The following is a 21,753-nucleotide window of genomic DNA, read 5'->3' as shown; positions in this document are numbered from 1 at the left end:
TCCCCCCTTTCGGCTTCATATTGTTTCGCGGCCACATGATGATGGTGCACGAGGCGGTAACGCGCCGTCGAGCTGCGGCTTTTTCCCGCATTGTGTTGTCGACGCTCCGTTTGGTGTCCTGAGAGGACTCTTGAGCGGACTCCGGAGTGCGCCAGTCCCGGAAGAGAATGTTCGAGACAGGGCGAAATCGCGATTACCTCCATCCATCCGGCCCCTTCATGTTACCGAACAGATTGATCTTGATTACGTCCGATGGTATATCTCGCCATCGTCGTCTCCCCTCATTTCAAACAAAGTTGCATGTCCCCAGGAAGCTCGGGGTGCCCGGAGACCACGGCCCTGGTCGGGCTGTGGGCGGTTAGGCCAAGCAAACTCAACCGTTCGGACCACGGGGTCGCGATGCTTCTCTTTTTTGTTATTATGCATTGTCGTTTTCGGTTCCCTTTTCACCAAATTTTTTATTAATGTTTTAATCATTTCCCATCGGTTAGAGCACGGGCATACGCGTGCGTACGGTGCCATGCAGACGTACGGTATGTCAACATTCAGTATGTATCGCAGGCTGCCAAGAACAGAGGGGCTGCCTTCTTCCAGGCTTCGTTCGACCTTGTGGGTTTGGAGTCTTGGACCTGCCGCCCTGCAGAGTCCGGAGCCAAGACATGTTCTGCCATGAGACCGAAACATTGGATTTCGCTTCCCTCCCTTCTGGGTCCCTTCTGGGTTCCGAGATCGAGTCTGCTTCACCCCTCTCCCTTCGAGTTCCAGCGGCGGGAGCAGGACCATCCGTCTGGTCGCATGAGAATCATCGCGATGGACGTTTTCATGCGGGCGGCAAGTAGGAGCGACCCTAACGCAGACAAGACAAGGCAGCGTCAGGCTCCGACGGCCGTTTCTGGTGGTATGGAGGGCGGCTGCTGGCGGCCCCTAACACGGCCAAGAAGGGGCGTCGTGCCCAATCAGCCGCCTCGAGGCCCTCCCCCAAAACGAGATGCGCCTCCAATCACGCAGGCGGTGGGCCTACCGTAGACGCAGACACAGACGCAGACGGTTGCGTTCTTGTCTTGTCAACCACCCATGGGCCTGGGTAACGCTTTTCCTTGGTTGTCGAATCACCACAGAGATGTCGTCCCTGTCGACAGCGAAGCTAACCCATGCCACCGCTTCGTCTGGTGGTGTGGAGTTTTGCTGCTGTCGTTAACTCGTGGTGGGTGTGACCAACCCCCCCGGTCGACTGTGAGCAGCGAGGCGGGTGGGGTCGTTGCCGCCGGGAAACGTCGACGAGCAGGGAAAACGAACGAGACTCATGATGGATGACGAAGAATCCCCCAGCCGGCGGCGGTCAACATGCCTCGCTGTGGCTATGGTCTTTCCATGGCCATGTCCGCACACGGGAAACGAGAGGGCATATACATCGTACATCGTACAGGAAGATGCCGGCCATCGGAAGCCATCAAGGGTGAAGGCGTCTCGTCGAGCACGTGGTTGAGCACCTTAGATGACGGCATGGGCTGAAGTGCCGACAACGATGAGACTGGACAGAGTTTCCACCTTCGTTCCTCCTCCAATCCATAGGCGACGAGACAAGACTATCGCGAGGGGCCAGAATGTGTGTGTCCTATTCGCTTTCGTCCCTCGTCAGCCTCTGGCCCCTCGCGTCGGCGGACGTGTTGAGCGTGCTAACGACGCCATCACCAACGGAGCGAATGACTGAATGGGGACATGCTAGAGGAGTAGGTAGGCGACGCCCATCTATACGATTGAGGGGGATGACTGAGGAGGACTGCCGCATTGCAGGTACTTCATACGAATAAGCGGACGTCGTTAATGGCATATTTTACATGAAACAACCACACTATAGAGGTGATGGTGGGAGGATCGTAGGCTGAGGTTGGTCGAGATGGCCAAGGGTTGAAGGCGCGGTCCTTGCCTGAGGGACGAAATAGAGGGGTGGGGCGGTAGATAGTGCAGTCAGTGATGAAGGGGCACAGCGTGGTAGATGTGCCAGGTGTTGGTACCTTAGTACTGTAAATTGCAAGTACGAATACTTCGTACTTAGTGTCTGTGATGCAAAAGCGTGGTGGTGTGTATGGCGTCTGGCGTCTGGCTGATGTTTGCCGTGTGTAAGTAAGTACAGAGGCATTACTTTCTGTATTCGCACCTCATCCGAGCTGGGATGGAGGGGTGAGAGGCGTTGTGGGCGTCGACGCATGCCACGCGACGACTCTATCGTGTGGTCGAAGGGGGGTGGTGGTGGGTGGGCGTGGTAAAATCCGATGGCCGCCATTGTCCGCTCAACGAAGGCATTCGGGGAGGGAGGGAGGGAGGAAGGGAGAGACTCAGGCTTGGAGCCAAAGATACGATACTGGTTGACTGAGAGAGCGAGAGAGAATAAAGAGAAAGGGTGGATTGGAAGAGTACGTATCTCATCTTGCAGAGTGGAGCATGGACCCCCAGCCCCTGCCTTCTACATACTGTGTCAATTGGAAAGCTGAACACTGGGTCCCCGTACCTCAGAGGACCCGCACAAGACGAGGAACCGACCAGGATTGGGACTAGGGGAACAAGGGGACAAGGGCATGGACCAGGTAGAGAGTAGGGGCAGGAGCAGGAGAGCAGGAAAGTGCCAAAGTGCAGGAACAACTCGTGCTGTGGCTGCCCACCACAGCCATCCACCACGGCTTGACTACTTTGTCCACACGGCGACTTGCAACGCCATCTGTGCAGAACATGGCCCTTGCTCATACTCTCTCTACGGGCACACTAGGTAGGTAACTATCTCTCTTTCTCGCTCTCTATCTTTCCCTCCCCACTCCCACTCCCACTCCCAAGCTCACGCCCACTCCCACCCCCCTTGCAATATGACAGACCCGTGCTACCTATTTACACATATGGAGCCCCCAGACACCCCGTCCCATCCCATACCCCCGTCCCCTTATGTACGACCACCCGAACCGACATATCCTAACCTGTCCCCGACCCAACTCTGACCCAGACCGACTCGTCCATTAAAATATCTTGCATGCCCTCCTTCCTCACAGGTGCAGCTGTTCTCTCTTCTGCCCTCTCTTCCCCATCCCTCAGAATAGCTCTTCGTGTTTGTCCAAGTCGACAAAGAGGCTGGACACTTATACACACGCACACTCATATACACATCCAACCAACTGCTAGTCAGCTGCCACCATTCGCTGTAGACCGGCAGCCCTGCGTGACTGAAACCGCCCAGTCTTGGATTTCCTCGAGGGAGATCGCGGATATCGTCACTGCCAACCATGTCTCTGGCCGGCCAGACCATCCCCGTTAGGGAGTCGGCACATTCCACCCGCGGAGAGGTTGTTGCTTCCTCCACAGCAGACCAGCAACAGTCGCAAAGGACATCTTATAGAGATTCGCTCCCCAACGCACCACGACCTCCTGTTTACGACGACGCCTTCAACGAGAACGAGACAGCCAAGATGTACGGCGAATATTACGAAGCAATGACGACGGGTCCGTCCCCCAAGAAGAACCAACACACGCCGCAACAACACCAGCAAGCACCTGCCTTGCCGGCCAAGAGCTCACTGCGAGCTTCGAGGCTCCTCGATGGCATGGCTCTCAAGATTGTCACAAACCAACCCACACAGGCCGCCCCCCAAGAGATCTACCTCTCCTCAGAAGAGGAGGCTTCTTCCTCGGCCGATGAGTTTTCAGACTATGACTACGAATCGGAGAGCGCCGAGTCGGCAGACTCGCCCGTCCGGAAGAGCCACGAAGACATGGCACGCGTTGTGTCGGTCGTCTATGCCGGGAAGCCTTCCATCATCGACCTCCCCTCTACCAGAAGGTCGGCCACTCCCGAGTCGATGGAGTCCCGGCCTCTGAGTCGCCTGGTCACGTCGGCAACGGAACCCTCGTTGCGGAGGATGTCGACCTCGTCCACCAGCGGTGCATCCTTCTCCCCCGTCTACCACCCGCCCCGGTCCAGCAGCATGATGATTACCAGCAGCATGCTCCCCAAGGAGAAGCCGGCGTTCCTGAGCATCGACCCTTATGCCAGCAAGGCCTATGACGAGCGGGCGGAGGAGCCTCAGGCGGAAGTTGAGCGGTCCGAGAGGCCCAAGACGCCTACCTCGCAGCTTTTCAAGAGGACGCTGAGCATCGTGCGCAAGCGCAGCCGGCCGCAGCTCAGAGACCTCGCCGCCAACAACTCTTCGCGAGACCGTCTCTCCTCGCCATCCCTGGGCCACCTGCCACTGTCGGCCAACTCAGACACGAGAGAAGAGTTGGAGAAGACACCCAGCAGCCCCTGGTCCGCCGTCAGTTACCACGACATCATGCGGGCGGCCAAGAAGAACTCGCAGAACCAGCCCGCTACCCCGTCGACTCCCGTTGCGCAATCGCCCAGCTCACCGGCGGGCAACACGAGGAGTCGGATCCTTAGCGGCCTCACCAACCGGAGGAAGAGCATCAAGATCGGCTAGTCGCTGAACAGCAACCAAACAAAAAACAATACGCAGAAAACCAACAAAAACAAACGACCGACGCATGGCGGGACTCTGTGCTTGAAACACACTTTTGCATTCGGACTGGGAATTTGCTTTGCATGCACGGCGCACCAACGGAGACCGGAATTACTGGATCATGGCGTTTCACACTTGACCCTCAGGTCACGGGCGGCAATGACTGTCGCAGGTTCGGCCAACACTCCTTTCCTCACAATTTTCTTAATTTCCTTTGGCGACAAGGCCGGGGCCTTTCTTAACGACATGACGAATTTCTTTTGAGTGTACAGACGGATCGAGTAATGTGTATCTGTAAAGCGGTGGCGGACGCAACCGGGCCAAGACGAAAGGCGGCTGCGCACAATGGATTGTATTGTGGTGGCATGTACCAAAAAAAGGGACGGCGCTCTTGGAAAAGACGGCCAATCCGGCTCCCGCGAGACATTGGGAGGCGCGGAGCTAGTTAGACATCAAATCAAAGATACCAACAAGTTCAATTTGCTCACACTAGTCAGTTCCTTTGCAAGTTTCCCGCTGTTCCTCGTGACTCTACATGTTTGCGCTTGCTGCAGTGCCGAATGGCCTTTTGTGTAACAAGCCGCGGGCATTGTCCTCGTGCAGCTCGGCCCATCTGATGATCTTTCCCCTTGAGAGCTCTAAGTTTCGGCCCTGCTCCTTGGATCAAGGGCCATGAACCATGAACCTCCAAATGAACCCGAACACCCCCAAGGCGGAATGTCGCATTCGCATCGTACCCTCCGAGTTTTGTTTGGTACGAGGCCGGCATGAATGACAGACTGACGAAGAAGATGATCGAGCGACCACCACTCGCATCGACTCCGGACGGTCCGACTTGCGGATGTCTCAATACCGACGACAGCGGCCGATCTGCCTTGGCGTCAGGCCTGTCTCCCTTTCACCTTGAACATTTTCGTAGACTGGTCATCAAAGAGTACCCAAGGTAGAGTAAGTATCACACACCATTTCCCTCACCTGCGGTCTGGTCCCTGCGTCCGTGGCGTTGTGATGATGATATGTACGATGTACAATATGCCTAGTGTAGACCAGGTGTTGTGTTCCGCGAGCCCCCCCCAAGGTTTGCCGCGATAATTAACTCGTCGACGCTAGTCTACGAGAAAGGTAATATCGATATATGACCTTTTTTCAATTACTTCATGCCTTCCTCTACCGGCTCTTCCCCAAGCTGGGGCCCCCAATGGACCATCGACGACACAACCCCCAAAGATGTCCCCCAGACGCGTTCTCGATGCTGTCTACCAGCAGGGCATGGGTGCGATGTGGTTGAGGCTGGACTGGGATGTTGGTTCTAAAATAGCCACATCGTGAGGCTGTTTACGGTGCCTTTCGACGCCGGAAAGCGGGTCCCCCCCCCCCCCCCCCCCCCCCCAACACCAAGAGGCCCCCCAAATCTTACCATCTTATCCAGGTCATGTCAGCGGAATTGTTTTCATGTCTGCCGCCAACCTTGGCACCATCTCCATCTTCAGAATGCAGTACCGCCGCGGCGCCTATTGATGCAAGGTAAAAATTGGGAGGCGATAATTTCACTTCGCATTGCGGCTAAGCTGAAGGACCTCGTGATAAAGCCCCATCCTCTCCCCCCTACGATGGGTAGTAGGTACTTGGGTACCGGGCACACGGAGGGCGCCGTTGTCTTTTTTTTTTTAACCTACTTGAAGGCTAGGAGGGGAAGGGCAGGGTCCTAACGGGGCGAGGACGACGGATTTGACTCGGGCTGGACAAGTTTTCTTGGTTTTTATCGAATGCAGGAACCACGTCGTCGACGCCATCGCCGTCGACCGCCTCGCGCAAGGGGGGCAATCGGTTCCATCAGTATCACACCCACAGCCATTATCCGCGCGATGCGCTGCCATCTCCGCTTTGCTGCAACGTCACCCTACTTAAACCTTGTCATAAGGGTTTTTCCTTTCTTTTTTTCTCTCTCTCTCTTTCGCTTTCCCCGCCCCCCCTTCCCTCTTCGGCTTCTGTCTTTCAACGACATCAATGGACCACGCCGACTAACACCTCTCCCTTCCGGCCATGACGCACATTCCGTCAGAGGGTTTGGGGTGGACGGTGGGGGGGATAAGATGAGACTGTTTACGGCAGAGGGGTATCGGCACTATAAATCCCATGCAGAACGGTTGTTGGTCTCGTGCCCGCGAGGATAGCGGACGAGAGATGGCTAGAGAGCAGAGAGATGATGCGTGTGGTGTCATCTATAGTAAGGCAGACAGAACATAAACCAGGTGCCGGGTGTGTGTTGGCCGCCCCCAAAGCCCAAGAGGGATGAAAACCTGCTTCGTGGTGGTTGGGCTAAGTGGCAAGTCATCCGTCACTCGCAAGGGATGGTAAGAGGGGAGGAGGGGCCCTTTGCCCTCCCACCCTCCCTTTTCGATCAACGGATTGCAGTAGGCCGGAAGCACGAATCGCCAATCGTCCTGTCTTGTTTTTTGCAACATCTTCGTCGGCCGTCTATCCCGTTCTTTCAGCCTGCGATCGGTATGAACCCGCTTGGGCGAGGCTTTGGCTAGCCCGATTTGCCTTTAGATAGACCCCCGCCCGTCTTTGCGCCTGTTTTGAGAGTATGACTGCGTAACTGAAACCCCGGCGCTTGCGCGTAGGCAGTACGGATACCACGTGTGCGTAAGTGAGCTGTGAGCTGCTGCGGACCTTTTGCGGCGTAGCCACGACCCGGACTTCGACGCCGAGAGCGTGAGTGCGCCGAGAACAGAAAAATATGTATCGACCCCGCCAGTGGCAGGGCCTCGCATGCTTTCGCTCGGCCACGAGAGCCATCTAGGTGCCATATATCAAAACGGCAGCTATAGGCCAGCCGGGCGGGTGGAGGGGAGCCGTATTCGACGACCACGACCATCCCGGCAGGTCTATAACACCGGTGTTAATGGACTATATTAGGCTCTGCCGAGGGAAACGGAGCACGACGCGTCGAGAAGGGGGAGGGGGCGGCGGCCGAGGTTTCCGCACTAGGCGGCGCGGGATGCGGGCCTTCCGTTCGAGCCATGTGGGCGGCGCACACCGGGACGACCGTGGCAGGAGAGCCGCCTCACTCCGTCCTCTACCCCGAGACGAGAGAGCTCTTCTCCTCTTCATGCCCTTCATGTATACTAGTACGGTTGTTGGGGTTGGTTCCAGGTCTTGATTGCGGCTGAGGTATCCACAACCACTTTGGGGATTCCTGCACTGTACTCACTATTACTCTCTGCTCCCGGGAACCGCGTGCTTAAAGAAGGCTGAGTGTTTGCAAATAGTAGTTTATTCGAGACGGCCGGCGCTGGGTTTTACTGGAATTGCGTCTCGACCCCGGTGGGTCTCACGGCCTCGATGGCCATGACAAGGGCACGAACTTTACCCAAGCTTGCGTGTAAGTAAAAGCTGTAGCTGTGCGACTCCAATCGGCTCGCCCGGGGCCGTGAGTGATTGGTGATGACGGACAGATAGGCGCGCAGGTCACGCGCCGTCTAATAAGCTTTTGCCAATTTCGTCTTCTACCCAAAGTGCCCTGACGATCTTGGTCCTTGGAGGACTGGCGACATGTGCGTGATCTGGGGAGCCCAACGGTTTCACGGACCTGTCAACCGATGATGGCACGCCGGCGATGCAGATAGATTGCGGATTCCTCTAGAGCGGAAACTTAGTTGACCCAATCTGACCATCAATGGATCGCGTCCGTCGGCTTTCCTAGCTGTAGCAGACTGTACAGGCAGCCCACACGCCATTGCCATTCTTATCGTCTGTGGCAAAGAGTGCGGCCGTCTCATTAATCTGAAGCACAAAGTCAATCAGCCTTGGCTCTCGGGGTCTTCCTGGTTCGGGACGGATGGCGCGATGCCCGAACGGGGAGAGGTTTGCTAGAGAAGCCCACGGACCGGTTCGCGCAATTTCCATCGCATCCCGCTACCAATCACTAGCAGCACGCACTGCAAAGGGCTAATAGCGATGGCTATGGGGTAGATTTCGTACATGTATCTGTACACGTCTTGAAGTCGCAGCCGCGCAAGAAAAGAGCCTCACGAGGGGCCCCAAAGTAAGATTGCGAACCCAGCTTGGCGTCGTGCGAGGTAGATTCCGATCCGCGGGCCAAACCGGGGGTGGGTGGTGTTACCTCGCAGCAGCCCGTTTCGCAAGATGAGGGTTCCAGTTTATGGTGCTGGTCTCCTTGACGAGGAGAGAGAGTCATTCAGAGCCACTCACTGCCCACCAATCCCCCTCCCCCTCACCCATCTGTCTTGCCTCACCGCCATGCGGGGAGGGTGCCACGATCTGACATTGCGATGTTCATGAGCGTGAGTCCGGGCGGCGATACGTGATGGCAACGACGGCAACGACGCTCCCCCACCCCCCACCCCCCACCCCCCCCCCCCATCACGTCAAATCGTTGAGGAGGGGTGGGTGTCGCGGGTGTCGATCGGCCGGCGTTTGCTGCGCAACACGCAGCACGCAGCACCGCAGACGGCGCTTTGACTGACGTGACCCTCTCTTCGTGGGGATTTCCCCTGGGCGGTGATCACTGATCTGCCTCTGTCCGCGGTGATGACTGTCGAGGCTATCCTCATACATGGTAGAGTCAGAGCCGATCACCGCAGCTTCCGAGTCAAGCCGACGAAACGACATGGGCGCCCTCGCTGTTGACAGGGTCGCCAGCAGGCAGTGGGCGATGGAGAGCCAGCGAGCCTTTGCTGTGCGGTGTGAGTGTGAATGTGAGTGAGACGAATGAGTGAGACGAATGAGTGAGAGAGTGAGTGAGAGGTGGCAGCCGCCAATCGTCGTCCGTTCTTCAGTGGTGAGAGCCTCCAGCCAACAGACTTACACCGACACGACGACCCAATCATGACGAATCGCGGCCAGCAGCGGCGGCAGCAGCATCAAACGGCCCGGCATTAGCGGTCTGCAGACTCTCAACATCAAACCCAGAGACGCGTTTCCATCCCGCGCCGCCTACTCTGTACTCCTTTTTCTTTTTTTTCTTTTTTCTCTTTCTGCCTACCCATGTTCATCGCGAGTTAGTCCGATCCTCCCTTCCTCGTTCAAACCCCCCCCCCCCCCCCCCCCCACCCCTGTCCTATTGTCTCTTCCCTAGCCATTTCTTTTTCCATCAACCTGTCGAGGAAGAAAAAGAGAGAGAAAAAAAGAAAAAGGACGGGGGGGGGAACGTCGTTTCCGCAGATACACTCCACAGCACACCCATATCCCTACAGCGCGTGGAGAGAAACAAAACCACACACAGTGAAAGACGCCAAGGTGATGGATACCTTGTGCGGGCGATGCCAGGGCTCCTCCCTTGGGATGGGACCCATACAGTGTTTCTCGCTTCAGTGGCTCACCGACTTGCAGATCTACACTGCGATTTTTGCATGTTCAGGCTACCATCCCCCCCGGCCTCTCTCTGGCGTGGGTGAAGATCGAGTCGTGATGCGTACGGATAACTTTGTAGTGTGTCCGTACCGGCAGAGGCTCAGAGCTGCACAGAGCTTGGCGGTGTGCTGGCCCTGTGTACTTGTGTGGCTGCTCATCTCGCTTTCTGGGTGGATTCTCAACCTGCGACACAAGCACCCCAGTCTCGGACTCTATTCGCACTCACACCTAGCTAGATACCCAGGTCAGTAGGTAGGGATCTGAAGAAAATATGCAATGTGGGGTTCAGGTCAGTGTGCCTGTAGGCCAACCCTGACTTGTTCGCCTCTTCCTTCCCGTCCCATTTCCTCGATGCTCCGCAGAAGAGAATGTTGCCTGAGATATCCATTTCCGTCAACTGACCACTGACAACCCATCTCTCCGGATAACTACGCGTACTGCAGACAGAGAGGGAGAGATGCAGAACACACCACGCAGCCACCTGCAGCCTGCAGCCGTCCTCCACTCATTTAGATCCCCTAATACCCCGGGCTGTTTCTGTTTCATATTCATCTTTTTGTCGTCCGCTCTATCTTTCGCGATCGCTCAAAGGAGCAACTCATCCTGGGCGTGGGCGCGGGGCGCGCGAGAGAAAGAGAAAGAAGGAAAGAAAGAAAGAAAGAAAGAAAGGAGAAACGGAGAGCGAGGGCGGCTCGCTTCTGAGCTGGACACCCGGAGCTCCATCGCCGCCTGCACGACATTGCAGAACAAGGAGACCTTGTGGACAGCCCCAACAATGGCATGACTTTTCTCCTCAACCGAATCCCGCACGTTCGTCATTCTGTTTGGGCATTCGTTTCCGTAGTCGCGTACGGAGTATGGCTCGCAAAACCCATCACTATTCAGGCGAGGTCCCGGAGTGTGCGTATGTTCTCGTGGAGGAAGGGAAACCGAGTCCAATGGAGTCGCCGGATAACAAAGGAGCGAAGTTACCCCCCGTCTCTTTCAAAGAATCGAAGGACTCCCACTCAGCACGCGCGTACAATCACCCAATGCCGACCAACCCTTCTGTCTGACTGCCTCACATAGACAGAGCCGACCTAGGGGGAGCCACCGCATCATTTCCCAGCGCAAGCGGGCTGCCCCGGAGACTACCGTGGTCACTGGTCCGCACCCAGTCCTCCGTGGCCGTCGATGTCGCGCATGCGAGGGTGGGATCATGAAGAGACCGGGGGGACGGTAAGGTATGAATGGCCCACGTGCACGTCAAAGGGGACCGACCGATGGACAATTGAGGGAGAAACTCCGAAAGCCTCGTCAACCACACGACCACCCCTACCTTAAGCCATCAAACCCTTGGGCCTTTGAGTCTCCCGCCCAGTGGTCGGCTTCTCTGTCCTTATCCGGACGCGTTGCTTCCTCTCCCCTTGGCTGCAAACGGCAAAATAAACTACGCCTCCACCAGAGAGAGGCGACACGAGACAAAAGAAGAGTAGAAGGGATAGAGAGAGGAAGAAAAGAACAAGCGCTTGCCAGTGCGCGGATAATGGGGGGCTTGCGTATGGCAGGCAGTCTGAATCTCTCCCCTTCCCCAGATGTTCCATCAGCTTCCCTGCCAACTTAATGCGCGCCCGTTAAGATCGTCCGTCTTAATGCCTCGGAGGAGCTGGAAATCGCATCGGCGACGGCCCACGGGGAGAGCCTATAGATCAGTCTGCCACGCCGCATGCCCCTCCGGCTCGTCTCCAGGGCACCTATCAGCGTCCGCGCCGACCCCCCCCCCCCCCCCCCCCCCCCCACCTCCCCTTCCCTCCTCCGTGCTTCCCCGTCCGGGCATTGCCCCTCGCGCAACCGCCGGACCAAAGAAGAAAATGTGGATCCCCGCCTCCGTCTCGCCGAGTCTCTTTCTCGACCACTTCTCCCTCTTCTCTTCTTTCCATCTTTTCATCAGTCCGCCCCCTTTCCCTTTTCGCACCTCGTGCTCCCGTCGCGCATCTCCCAACGGTGCCACCGCGCACGCCGCGCATTGCGCTACCCTTCCTAGCCCCATTGCGACCGCCAGCCAACAAGCCCTCATCAAGCCACCTGAGGTGTACTTGTCCCACGGCTCTTCCTCAACTGTGCGTACTGTGTGCATTTCTCTCATGGTTCTACACCCATTGAGGTGGGAAAGTAAGCCCAGCCCCCAAGCTATCCTCACGCCTTGCCGCCGGTCGAGACGCTGGAGCGAGAAATAGGCTGTTGGCGCTGTCCAAAAGAGCCGCCCTAAAACCAACCGGGCGACCAATGCAATCGTCCAGCGTAACCCTCATCACCACCACGCCCCTAGGTGGTCTTGCCATGGCAGCTTTCAAAAAGAGCTCTAAGGCCGGTTGCGGAGGTGTGGGCGACGGGGGTGAAAGTTCAGCCTCCGTCACTCAGCCAGCCTTCTCCCAGGACTCGGTCTTCCTTCTGGCTTCTATGCGTCGACGAAGTCGTCGGCCCATACCTTGCAGTAGCCGGGAATCTTCTGCACCAGCGTCGTGGCTGGTTGATCGAGATCAAAAGAAAAGTCCCTCCCCTCCCTTACTGCCGTGATGGAGTGGCCGGAAGCAGACAAATTTGGCAGCGATCCCTTTGATGCGCGTACGACACATGGCATTTCCCAAGGGGCCGGGTGCTGGGAAATGGGCAGAACGCTGATCGCATGGCTCGAAAACGGCCTGAGTGCCCTTCGCATGGTAGTTGGTCAGATTACGGGAGATGAGCAGAGTGCTCATCACCTCCCGTTTGCTTGAGGACGGGGATGGGGGGGTGGAGATGAACCGTGGTTGTGATTGAGGGAGGCGTCAATATGAAGCTGTCGTCACCAGCCACCGTCCTGCCCCCGGGTCCGAGCCTGGAAGCCCGAGCCCTCTGTCCCTCTCTTCATATCTCACTTTTTCTCTCTCCATTTGCGGACGAAGCACGGCCTACGCCAGAATCAGAGTTGAGATGACACCTCTCAAGGCTGCCAAATTGCCAGCCCGCAGATTGGGCAATATTAGCGCGCGCAAGGACCTGCGCCACGAAAGCCCGCACGGCGGCGCGAGAGTGGTAGTCCGCTGGTGACGGCCAGGTGTCGTCCGAGCAAGGCAGGAAATGGGCAAGGCTGGAACTAGCCGAACAGCCCGCCGACGGGAGGGATGGACGTCGGAGCCGGGACAACCAGACCAGGCGGCGGACGGCGGCGGGAAATGAAGTTTTTGTGGAGGATGTCCCCACCACGACCGGATGGGTGGCCTAGTTGTCCGCCGGGCATCTGTAACCACTATGGCGTTTGTATGGGGCGGCTTCCCCGTCCGAGAGCGACTGGTGGTTTCCCGTACCTCTTGGATATCGAAGTCATCGCGGGGCGGAGAGGGGCGTTGCTCGTGGCTTTGGATCGGTGGAGATGGGAGGCTCAAACATCAAACAAGCCCGGGGCTCTTGGGCGCGATTCCGAAACTTCTTGGCTGCTCTCTCGACTCTCGAGGACGGCCGACGGTCCGGCAGGTTCGGTCCATGCAGCATTGCGATGTTCAAGCCGAGTTAGCCTGGACCCGACGCCGTGGCTTGGGAGATATTGATCACCGTGGCCGGCCCCCCGTTACTTCGGCCTTAATCGGCGAGCTCATTCCGTGATGTTTCACATCGTTCTCATTCGCGCATCGTGGGTATCGCTCGAGACTGTCAGGTAAGGCTCGTGATCTAACACCCTGCGTGAGATGGATAGTTTTGTCTGCGGGAGCTATCGACATTCCCACTTGCCCCGACTTCGTCAGTTGAATGTACTGCAATTTTGCAAGCACTCGGGTGCGGGAGCCCTGACTCCACGGGCACGTGGTATTGCTGCCAGCGCTGCCCGTTAACATGTCGCTGGTATGTGTATATTCGATGGGCGAGTGACTCCAGACCCGTTGAAGCTGTCAAGCAAGGCTGGATTATAGGGCGGCTGTCGCGAGAACTCGCGCTTTGAGGAGATTCGGTTCGTGCAAAATGCAAGCGCAACCTTGGGTGGTCTTTGATGACATCGCAAAATCCTCTGAATGTACGTCTGATGTTGAACATCCAACATGGTGAGGCTGAACTCAATTGGAACACTCGGACCCCGTTGCTGCTTCTGTAGGCCTTGAGTACATGTTCATGTGTTTTTGACGACACCCACTACCCATGGCTGAATCGGAATTATGGCAGTTTCGACAATCGACTGAAACGATAAAGGCGACGGCAGCTTTGTGAGGGGCAAGATCCAGCTGGGTAGGCAGATGCTCCAGAAGTGTTCATAGCAGGTTACGGCCAGATATTCATTACACTCAGCCTAGGGGTAGTTATCATGTAAGGCGATGACAATGACTCTTCATATAAACGTCAATACCCACTGTCTTTCGTACGCGCGTGTCGGAGAACCTGGCAGGTTTCAAAAGTAAATGAAATTTGTGCATACCAGGAGACTTGCTCCGATGTGATCTTCGGTATCTTGTCCAAACGTCAGTCCCCCGCCTCTAGCACTTTGATCAAACCAAGGTAGAAGAAGAATTCTATTCACAGGCCAATGACGACCAGTCGTCATCTTAGTCCTTTACGATGTCGCAGGAAGGATGTCGGTAGGCCCAAGGGATGTGTGAGATGATAGGACCCTTGTTTATAGAGCCAACGTATGAGGCAGTTGCGTTGCCACTGGAAAGCATCAACCGTAAGGTGCTTGTGCTCTTTTCCCACCACACAGTTCCCAGCTCCTCATTCACAGAACTTTCGGTCGGCACCGGGCCGGAACTCCTGCGCCGCGGTACCCCGCTTCCGACCATGTGGCCGGGAATAAGACCGGATGGCGGTTCACGCAAGTCCTCGTCAATGACACGGGGAACTTGAAAGTGCGGAGTCTCACAAGATATCACTCAACCAGTCAACACTGCCTTAGCATATCCATTCAAACGAAAGAGGTACGTAGAGAACCAATGTGACGAAGCGTATGTGCCAACTCGGAGAAACCAGCTTCTACCGACCTTCACGACCCGAACATCATGGCTCCCCCAACCCCCGACTTCCTTCTCAATGAGAACGGCATCCCGCCGTTCGACGCCCTTCCGCTCGGCAGAGACGACCCACGGTTCTCCGCCTGGGGCCTCTACGGCGACAACGATGAGTTGGGGACGCTCAACAGGCTGACCGACGAGCGGGTCGCCGCCGCGGCCAGAAACGAGATCAGGACCGGCGCAAGGTAAGCTGGACGGCCAGCCCACACCCGCTCCCACCACGCACATCCGCCTCCGAAACCCATCTTCCCATCTCACATCTTCACGTCCCATTCTTGACCAACCAACTCACACTAAACACCACCGCCCCCCCATATAGGGTATCCCTGAACTGGTCCATGACGGCCCAGCCGGCCCCCTTCTTCGCCCGCCGCGCCTTCCACCACGACCTCTTCCGCAAGCACCCGCGCTTCGTCAACGATGACGTCTGGACCTTCAACTCGCAGTCCTCGTCGCAGTGGGACGGCCTGCGGCACTTTGGCTACCAGAAGGAGGAGCGCTTCTACAACGGCGTCTCCATGGATGAGGTCCACGCCGTCGACGAGGCGGGGAGGCGGTCGACGGTCAACGGCATCCAGGGTCAGTTGGTTCGGTCCTGTGCTCATTTGCTCGTGATGTTCAGGGTCTACCTCTCGTCAACCAGGGAAGGTTTGACGTGGCGTTCCATGAGAAGCTAACAGAATCGACCAGCGTGGCAAAAACACGGCATCGTCGGCCGAGGCATCCTTGTGGACTACCATACCTGGCGCCTCGAGCGGCAGATCCCCTACGACCCCTTCGCCCGCGACTCCATCCCCGTATCGGATCTGAAGACGTGTCTCGAGGCACAAGGTACCGAGGTTAAGTTCGGCGACATCCTCCTGACGCGAACAGGTATGTATCTCTTCGTCTCCCGTTCCCTTACCCCTCCCTCCCCCATCCACCACGAGCACACAAGCCGGCTGACGCGGGAACTCCCTAACCCAAGGCTTCATGACCGCCCACGCCGGCAAGTCCGCCGAAGACCTCGAAACCTACCGCGCCGCCACGCCGCAGACCTTTGGCGGCGTCGCGCAGTCCGAGGAGACGCTCCGCTGGGTCTGGGACAACTTCTCGGCCGTCGGCGGCGACCAGCCATCCTTCGAGTGCTGGCCGCACCGCGACCCGGAGCACTGGATGCACGAGGTCCTGCTCGCCGGCTGGGGCATGCCTATCGGCGAGCTCTTCGATCTCGAGGCACTCGCCGAGCGGTGCCGCCGCGAGGGGCGGTGGAGCTTTTTTGTCGTGAGTGAGCCGTGCAATGTTCCCGGCGGGGTGGCCAGGTGAGACTTTTTGAGCCCTTGTTCCCGAATGGACTGACAGGCTTCCTTTGCTGACACGTCATCTTATAGTCCGCCCAATATCCTGGCAATTTTCTGAAGTCCTCAGAGTCCACGAGTAGAGACGGGCAATGTGTTGTTGTGGGTGTTTTAATCAAGATACATTTGGTAGCGAACGAGTTTCAAGGATATGCCCTCCCGAATACGGAACGCCGCCTATGACTGTCTTGGGTCGCGCAGAAGCGCAAAGCACGAGGGCAAAATGTCCCAGAAGGCCTTGTCATCCAGTGGTTGGCTCTCTCGGCGAACCACGAGTTTGACATGATCGTCGCCTCGGAGCTGTTGCTGCTACCGCTCGACCGGTGCCAGCCTTACAAGCCTCGCCAGCAGGTACACAGATAGCAGTTACATCTCTAGGTCACAACACGACACGATGATTCATCTACCAGGCAGCACTAGACTTCAAGCAGAATGAGTTCATTGTGTATTCGCATGTCAGCTTTCCCAGCTGAACTAGATTGTTGCAACAAACCAAGCCTGACGCCCTAGTGTGCTTTCAACCGCTGCGGGCCCTCTATCACAGATAGCTCTACCCCAACGCTGCCGTCTTCATCTCTTACGGTCACTGTCATTCTGTTAGTACGAGTACCCTTTTTTCAAGCCATAAGGGACTGCCAAACTTACGTGCTCAATCTCCTCGACAGCTGCTGTAGCTTCTTGTCGTTGGCCGCATCTTCGGCCGCCTTCTCCAAGGCCGCCTTCCTCTCCTCCTCCTGGTGCTTGACAACCTCATCGTGGCTGGGAGGGAGCCTCTCGTTCTGCAGATCGACCTTGCGAGCGTCCTCGAATGTGTTGATGGCGTTCTTGATACCCTCGGCACCCAGCATCAGCGTACCGGCGGGCAGTCTGCCGCCAGAGACGGTCTTGAGCTCGGTGACACGCTCAGACTCCTCGCGCAGCACTTGGAAAACACGCGAAAGACGGCCAATGGCCAAAATCTTGTTCTTGATCGCCCTTCTCTTGTACTCGATCGACTCGGGATCTTGCGAGGCGCCCGAGAGAGGTGGCGACATGGGGCCGGGCGACGTAGAGGAGGGAGTGGCGTCCTCCTTCAGCTCCTCCTCGGAGCATGTGCTGAGGATGGCGATGAGCATATCAGTGATCTTTTCACCGACGAAGGGCAGAGACCAGGTAAAAACGTCCATAAAGTTGGGCAGCCAGTAGGGGTGGGGCGTGCAGTTGAACTGGCGGATGTTCATAACATTGTTCTCGTACTTAAGAACAGCGGCCTTGTTGTTATAGACGTCGAGGTAATTCGGCGCCGAGAAGATGGTCATGACACTGGGGAACCCCGTGGTACGAGTCTTGCGGTACATGCGGTATCCCGCATCTTGCGCTTCGTGGGCTCGAATGACGGAAAGGAGGTTGTTCTTTTCGAGGAATGCACACGCGGCTGGGTACGAGAAGAAATAGGAGCACCCGCGGACATGGTTGTGCAAAAAGTAGTCACTTGTCTTCTCCTGCCCAAAGTCTTCCAATGGGTCAGCCCAGAGGATATCGCACATCAGGCCCTGGGTGGGCGGCTCGCGGAAACGGTCAATCTGTGCCATGCGTCAGTTGGTGAGGCTCTCTCTCTCTCTCTCGGAGCGAGAACTCGACTTACGGTTCGCAGGTCGTCGAGGGTGTGAAGCTCGGGGCTCAGACCACCGTGGATGCACAAGAACTGCTTGTTCATGACGGCAGCCAGGGGCAGGCAGCAGAAGGACTCCATGCAGGCCTCGTAAATGGCCTCGGAGTACTTGTGCTTGCACTCAAGCTTGAAGGTAAAGTAGTCGGTCAAGTGGCGACACTCGTGGTTACCGCGGAGCAGCCACAGGGTCTTGGGGTAGTGGATCTTCAAGCACCAGAGATACAAGACGCACTCGATGCTGAAGTAGCCTCTGTCGACGTAGTCGCCGAGGAAAAGGTATCGCGTCTCGGAGGGGTCGCCCCCGACTTCGAAGAGCTTCATCAGGTCGTAGTACTGGCCGTGGACGTCACCGCAGACGGTGATGGGCGCGTCCATCTCGAGCAGGTTGGGCTCGGCGCGGAGCAGCTCTGTGCAGGTCCTGAGAATCCAGAGGGCCTGCTCCTCGGTCAAGCGGCCTTCACGATAGAAGTGCTGCTTGAGAAAGTTGATGTCGGGCTTGGTATGGGTCTCGTCCTCAAAGAACTGTTCGTCCGAGGGCGTGAACATGGCGGGGGCCTGTACGTCTGTGGTGGCAAACATCAGGTTAGCAACTCGACGACAGTATGGCGAGGGTCATCACGGCGGCGGCGATGAAAGCCGTGCCGGCCAGAGAGTCATGGGATACCTTTGCAGACTCGCTCCATCGTGTTCACTTGGGTACCATCCTCCATGGTGTGGATGGAGAAATCGATCTCGGGCAGCGGCTTCTTCTCGCGGATGGCGCGAATGGCATTATCGACCTGCTGTTGGGTGCGACGTTCCTCGCCAGGCGTGCTGGCTCCTTCGGGATCCATGATGGCTGGTGAGCTGGGGCGACGGCGACGTAAGGGGCGGTGGCCGAGGGGTTCGGTCGAGGAGGGTATCGATGATGGATACGAAGGAAAGTCGCTTGTCTCTGGGGAGAACAGAGCGGTGAGGAACGGTTAGGCGAGAACCAGCTCTGGGACGTGTCGCGATAGGGGCCTACAAAGAGGCGAGCTGGATTGCGGCGAGTCGTTGGGCACGAGGCAAGACCAGGCGAAAGGGAATGCGATGCGAGGCGAGGGGTAAAAATTGAGGTGAGAAAAGATAGGGCTGAGAAGGGGAAGTTCCAGGTTGGGTGAAGGGGGAATGGGACGGGATGGGATGCACTCGGCCAGAGGTCTCCTGCTGTACCTAGGTACCTTGGATAGGTAGGTAGGTTCGGTGGACTCGTCCAGTTCCCAGTTTCTCGCTACCCTATGCCGCCTTGCGCTAGCAGCGCGGGAGGCGTTTCTCGCTCACTCGCTGTAGAGTGCATTGGTTGCTTGCTAGGAGGGAGCTGGTTTTCGCTGGGCACCTCCGCTTGGGGGGGGGGGGGGGGGGGGGGGCACGGTCGGCCAGCCACTGATGCTGTAGCATCAAACGACACCTCTGTCAGCAACCCGGTGATCCACCAATCCGCCTGTTTCCTGTTCCCAACTGTGTCTTGGTGGTGATGCCTCTGTTAGGACGGCGGACTGCCAAGGTAACCTGGAGCTCGCTGGCACGCACGCACGCACACCTCAGATGAATTGGCAGGTGGCAGACGCCAAAGACCCGCGGTCGGCGCATTGAGGAAGTGGCTGTACACCACTCCCAGCGAGAGTCTTGCGTGGATTGGATGTACCTCGACTTACCTACCTAGTCCCTTTAGTTCCCCTCGCGTCCGAGAGGCGAGAAGCAGCTGCAGCCTGTCACAGGCGCCCAGTTGCCTCGTTTGCCCCCACCTCGCCGGGAAGGGACAGGTACGTACCTAGCGAACTTCCCCTCCCCCTCCCCCTCATCCAGTGGCTCTTTTTCCACTTTGCTTCTCGATGGGCAGCCAGCAAGAAATATAACGACGCGCATTGGACACAATTCGACCCTACTCCAGACTTGTCATCAATAATGCATGCAAGATTACTTTGTGAGACCCGTTCTGGACAGCAAGGAAAGCTGTGCGTTGGTTGGATCATCTCTGTTGTCATCCATCGTGTGCTTCTGGCTTCTCTCCTACCTCCGCATATCTATGTAGGTACTGGAGTTCATCGACTACCAATTGATCGCGTCTTCAGTCAGTTTCTGACCACTTCTGAATCCGAACTCGCCCTCGACATGGCTCGTGTTCAACTGTCGCTACAGCCTCTGAGCCGACGATCCGACTAACAACCAAAAGTTCTTGCTCAGCTTTTCGGCCCACCAAGTAGCATCCAGGAAGGCCTTGCAGGGTCGCCGCCATGGCGTTCTCCATCATCCTCCATCTCTAAGGGGTATCATCCTCCGTTTCTTCAAGGCAAGCAGTATCCTCCGTCGACGACCAGATCGCAACCGGTGGTGTACGAGGCCGCATCCGAGGCGAGGTAAAGATACGCGCCCTTGAGCTCGCCGGGTTCTCCCTCGCGTCTACTTTTGGTCAGCACGGAACTTTTCTCATCAGCGCCATGGGCATCTACTCACCCCATGGGAGTCTTATCCTTCCATTGCTTCTTGGCCTCGGCTCCGGCGAAAGCCGAAATCTCCGTCTTGATGTATCCGGGCGAGACTGTATTGACGCGGGCAAAACCAACCCATTCGACGGCCAAACTCTTGCCTAGTTAATGTATCAGCTGAAGTCGCCCAAACAGCCCGTAGTACTGAACTTACACAGGTGGATGACGGCCGCCTTGGACGAATTGTACACCGACTGCGACTGCGGCACATTGACGATGTGGGCACTCATGCTGGCCGTCGCGATGAAGCTGCCGTAGGTGAAGCCCTCGAGCTTCTTACCGTCGAGCGTCGTGCCCTCCTTCTTCTGGCGGCGGAAGTGCTCACCGGCAACCTGGGCGCAGTAGATGGTGCCGTTGACGTTGACGGCCATGACTCTGTCAGCGACATCCATTGGGCCGTCGATCAAGGGGCCTTCTTCCCATGCAATGCCCGAGTTGGCAACGAAGATATCAAGACGTCCGTTAAATTCAGACACAATCTGCTGGACGGACTCCTGGATCTCCTGGTGGGAGGTGACATTGACCTGGTACGCCTTGCCTATGGTGGTTAGCATGTTAGCGAAGGAACACCAAGTCTCTGGGCCACCTCGACGTACGTACATTTGACACCGTACTCCTTCTCGATCTCGGCAGCGCGGTCCAGAGCCTTCTTGTTGCTGTTGTACCAGATGGCGACGTTGGCACCGGCCTCGGCGTAGGCGTGGGCGATTTGCAGGCCAATGCCGGCGCCCGCGCCAGAGACGATGGCCGTCTTGCCCTTGAGGGAGAACAAGGGCAGCACACGGTTGCTGGATGGGGGCACGGTGGCGTCGTGCTTGAAAGCGCCGTCATTCATGTCTGCCATGGTTACGATGGTCGTCGAGAAGGGCTGGAATCTGGCGGTTCGGCTGGCGGTCGCGACACGGGGGACACAAGCGATGACTCGAGGCCGCGAGACGACAGCACGGAGGATGGAGCCGAACATTATATCGACGGCAAGGAGAATATGCCGCACCAGGCCCTTTCTTTTTTGGACAAACGCGCGACAGGGTTCTAGGGAGAAAAGCTTCACCGCACCCTATAATACTGAGGATCTCACGCGACGATGATTCAACGGGGCGGCGAGGGAGGGACCAATACTAATACTAGCATAACCGGCGCGCCGCGGCTATGGCTCCCCTGGTTCATGCGCCGGCACAATCTCGAGCGAGGTGACGCGGATGCCTTGCCGCTAGGCGCTAGATCGGATTGTGGGCGTGTCTCAATGAGCATCATGGCCCGTCATTGACCCTGAAGACGGATGTACGGACAGCACTAGAGAAGTTCCCCCTTGGGGGGCCTTTTGCATGTGTCGCATGTGTTTCTTCACCCCTCGGGCGCCGCCGGGGG

The 21,753-nt window shown here is 57.2% G+C and overlaps 6 protein-coding genes across 6 annotated transcripts; 3 read left to right on the top strand and 3 right to left on the bottom strand.

Moving 5' to 3' along the window:
• The first annotated feature begins 3,029 nt into the window (after positions 1 to 3,029).
• Positions 3,030 to 4,984, top strand: CDEST_04661 (uncharacterized protein). The gene has a single exon (XM_062920820.1). The coding sequence runs from the start codon at positions 3,270 to 3,272 to the stop codon at positions 4,458 to 4,460; it is 1,191 nt and encodes a 396-aa protein (XP_062776871.1). The 5' UTR covers positions 3,030 to 3,269; the 3' UTR covers positions 4,461 to 4,984.
• A 3,220-nt stretch (positions 4,985 to 8,204) lies between these two features.
• CDEST_04660 (uncharacterized protein) lies at positions 8,205 to 8,488 on the bottom strand (the record flags this gene model as incomplete). Its single annotated transcript, XM_062920819.1, has 2 exons — positions 8,205 to 8,288; positions 8,393 to 8,488. The coding sequence occupies 2 exons, from the start codon at positions 8,486 to 8,488 to the stop codon at positions 8,205 to 8,207; spliced, it is 180 nt and encodes a 59-aa protein (XP_062776870.1).
• Positions 8,489 to 11,728: 3,240 nt separating this feature from the next.
• CDEST_04659 (uncharacterized protein) lies at positions 11,729 to 12,434 on the top strand (the record flags this gene model as incomplete). Its single annotated transcript, XM_062920818.1, has 2 exons — positions 11,729 to 11,988; positions 12,158 to 12,434. The coding sequence occupies 2 exons, from the start codon at positions 11,729 to 11,731 to the stop codon at positions 12,432 to 12,434; spliced, it is 537 nt and encodes a 178-aa protein (XP_062776869.1).
• A 2,287-nt stretch (positions 12,435 to 14,721) lies between these two features.
• On the top strand, positions 14,722 to 16,321 carry CDEST_04658 (Putative kynurenine formamidase/cyclase, kynurenine formamidase superfamily). Its single transcript, XM_062920817.1, has 6 exons — positions 14,722 to 14,797; positions 14,850 to 15,075; positions 15,210 to 15,469; positions 15,581 to 15,763; positions 15,858 to 16,191; positions 16,261 to 16,321. The coding sequence occupies exons 2-6, from the start codon at positions 14,879 to 14,881 to the stop codon at positions 16,286 to 16,288; spliced, it is 1,002 nt and encodes a 333-aa protein (XP_062776868.1). The 5' UTR covers positions 14,722 to 14,797; positions 14,850 to 14,878; the 3' UTR covers positions 16,289 to 16,321.
• A 1-nt stretch (position 16,322) lies between these two features.
• Positions 16,323 to 19,005, bottom strand: CDEST_04657 (Putative calcineurin-like phosphoesterase domain, ApaH type, metallo-dependent phosphatase). The gene is made up of 4 exons (XM_062920816.1): positions 18,543 to 19,005; positions 17,852 to 18,441; positions 16,873 to 17,789; positions 16,323 to 16,813 (listed from the first exon to the last, which is right to left on the bottom strand). The coding sequence occupies exons 1-4, from the start codon at positions 18,709 to 18,711 to the stop codon at positions 16,798 to 16,800; spliced, it is 1,692 nt and encodes a 563-aa protein (XP_062776867.1). The 5' UTR covers positions 18,712 to 19,005; the 3' UTR covers positions 16,323 to 16,797.
• Positions 19,006 to 19,832: 827 nt separating this feature from the next.
• On the bottom strand, positions 19,833 to 21,456 carry CDEST_04656 (Putative short-chain dehydrogenase/reductase SDR, NAD(P)-binding domain superfamily). Its single transcript, XM_062920815.1, has 4 exons — positions 20,986 to 21,456; positions 20,540 to 20,923; positions 20,354 to 20,486; positions 19,833 to 20,299 (listed from the first exon to the last, which is right to left on the bottom strand). Exons 1-4 carry the CDS (start codon positions 21,347 to 21,349, stop codon positions 20,185 to 20,187), a joined length of 996 nt encoding a protein of 331 aa, XP_062776866.1. The 5' UTR covers positions 21,350 to 21,456; the 3' UTR covers positions 19,833 to 20,184.
• Between the last annotated feature and the right edge of the window lie 297 nt (positions 21,457 to 21,753).

The sequence above is a fragment of the Colletotrichum destructivum genome, chromosome 3, assembly GCF_034447905.1.
Source record: "Colletotrichum destructivum chromosome 3, complete sequence".
In the NCBI taxonomy this organism is placed as follows: Eukaryota; Fungi; Ascomycota; class Sordariomycetes; order Glomerellales; family Glomerellaceae; genus Colletotrichum; species Colletotrichum destructivum.
The sequence above is the reverse complement of the archived record's forward strand: the minus strand, read 5'-3'. Positions and strand labels throughout refer to the sequence as shown.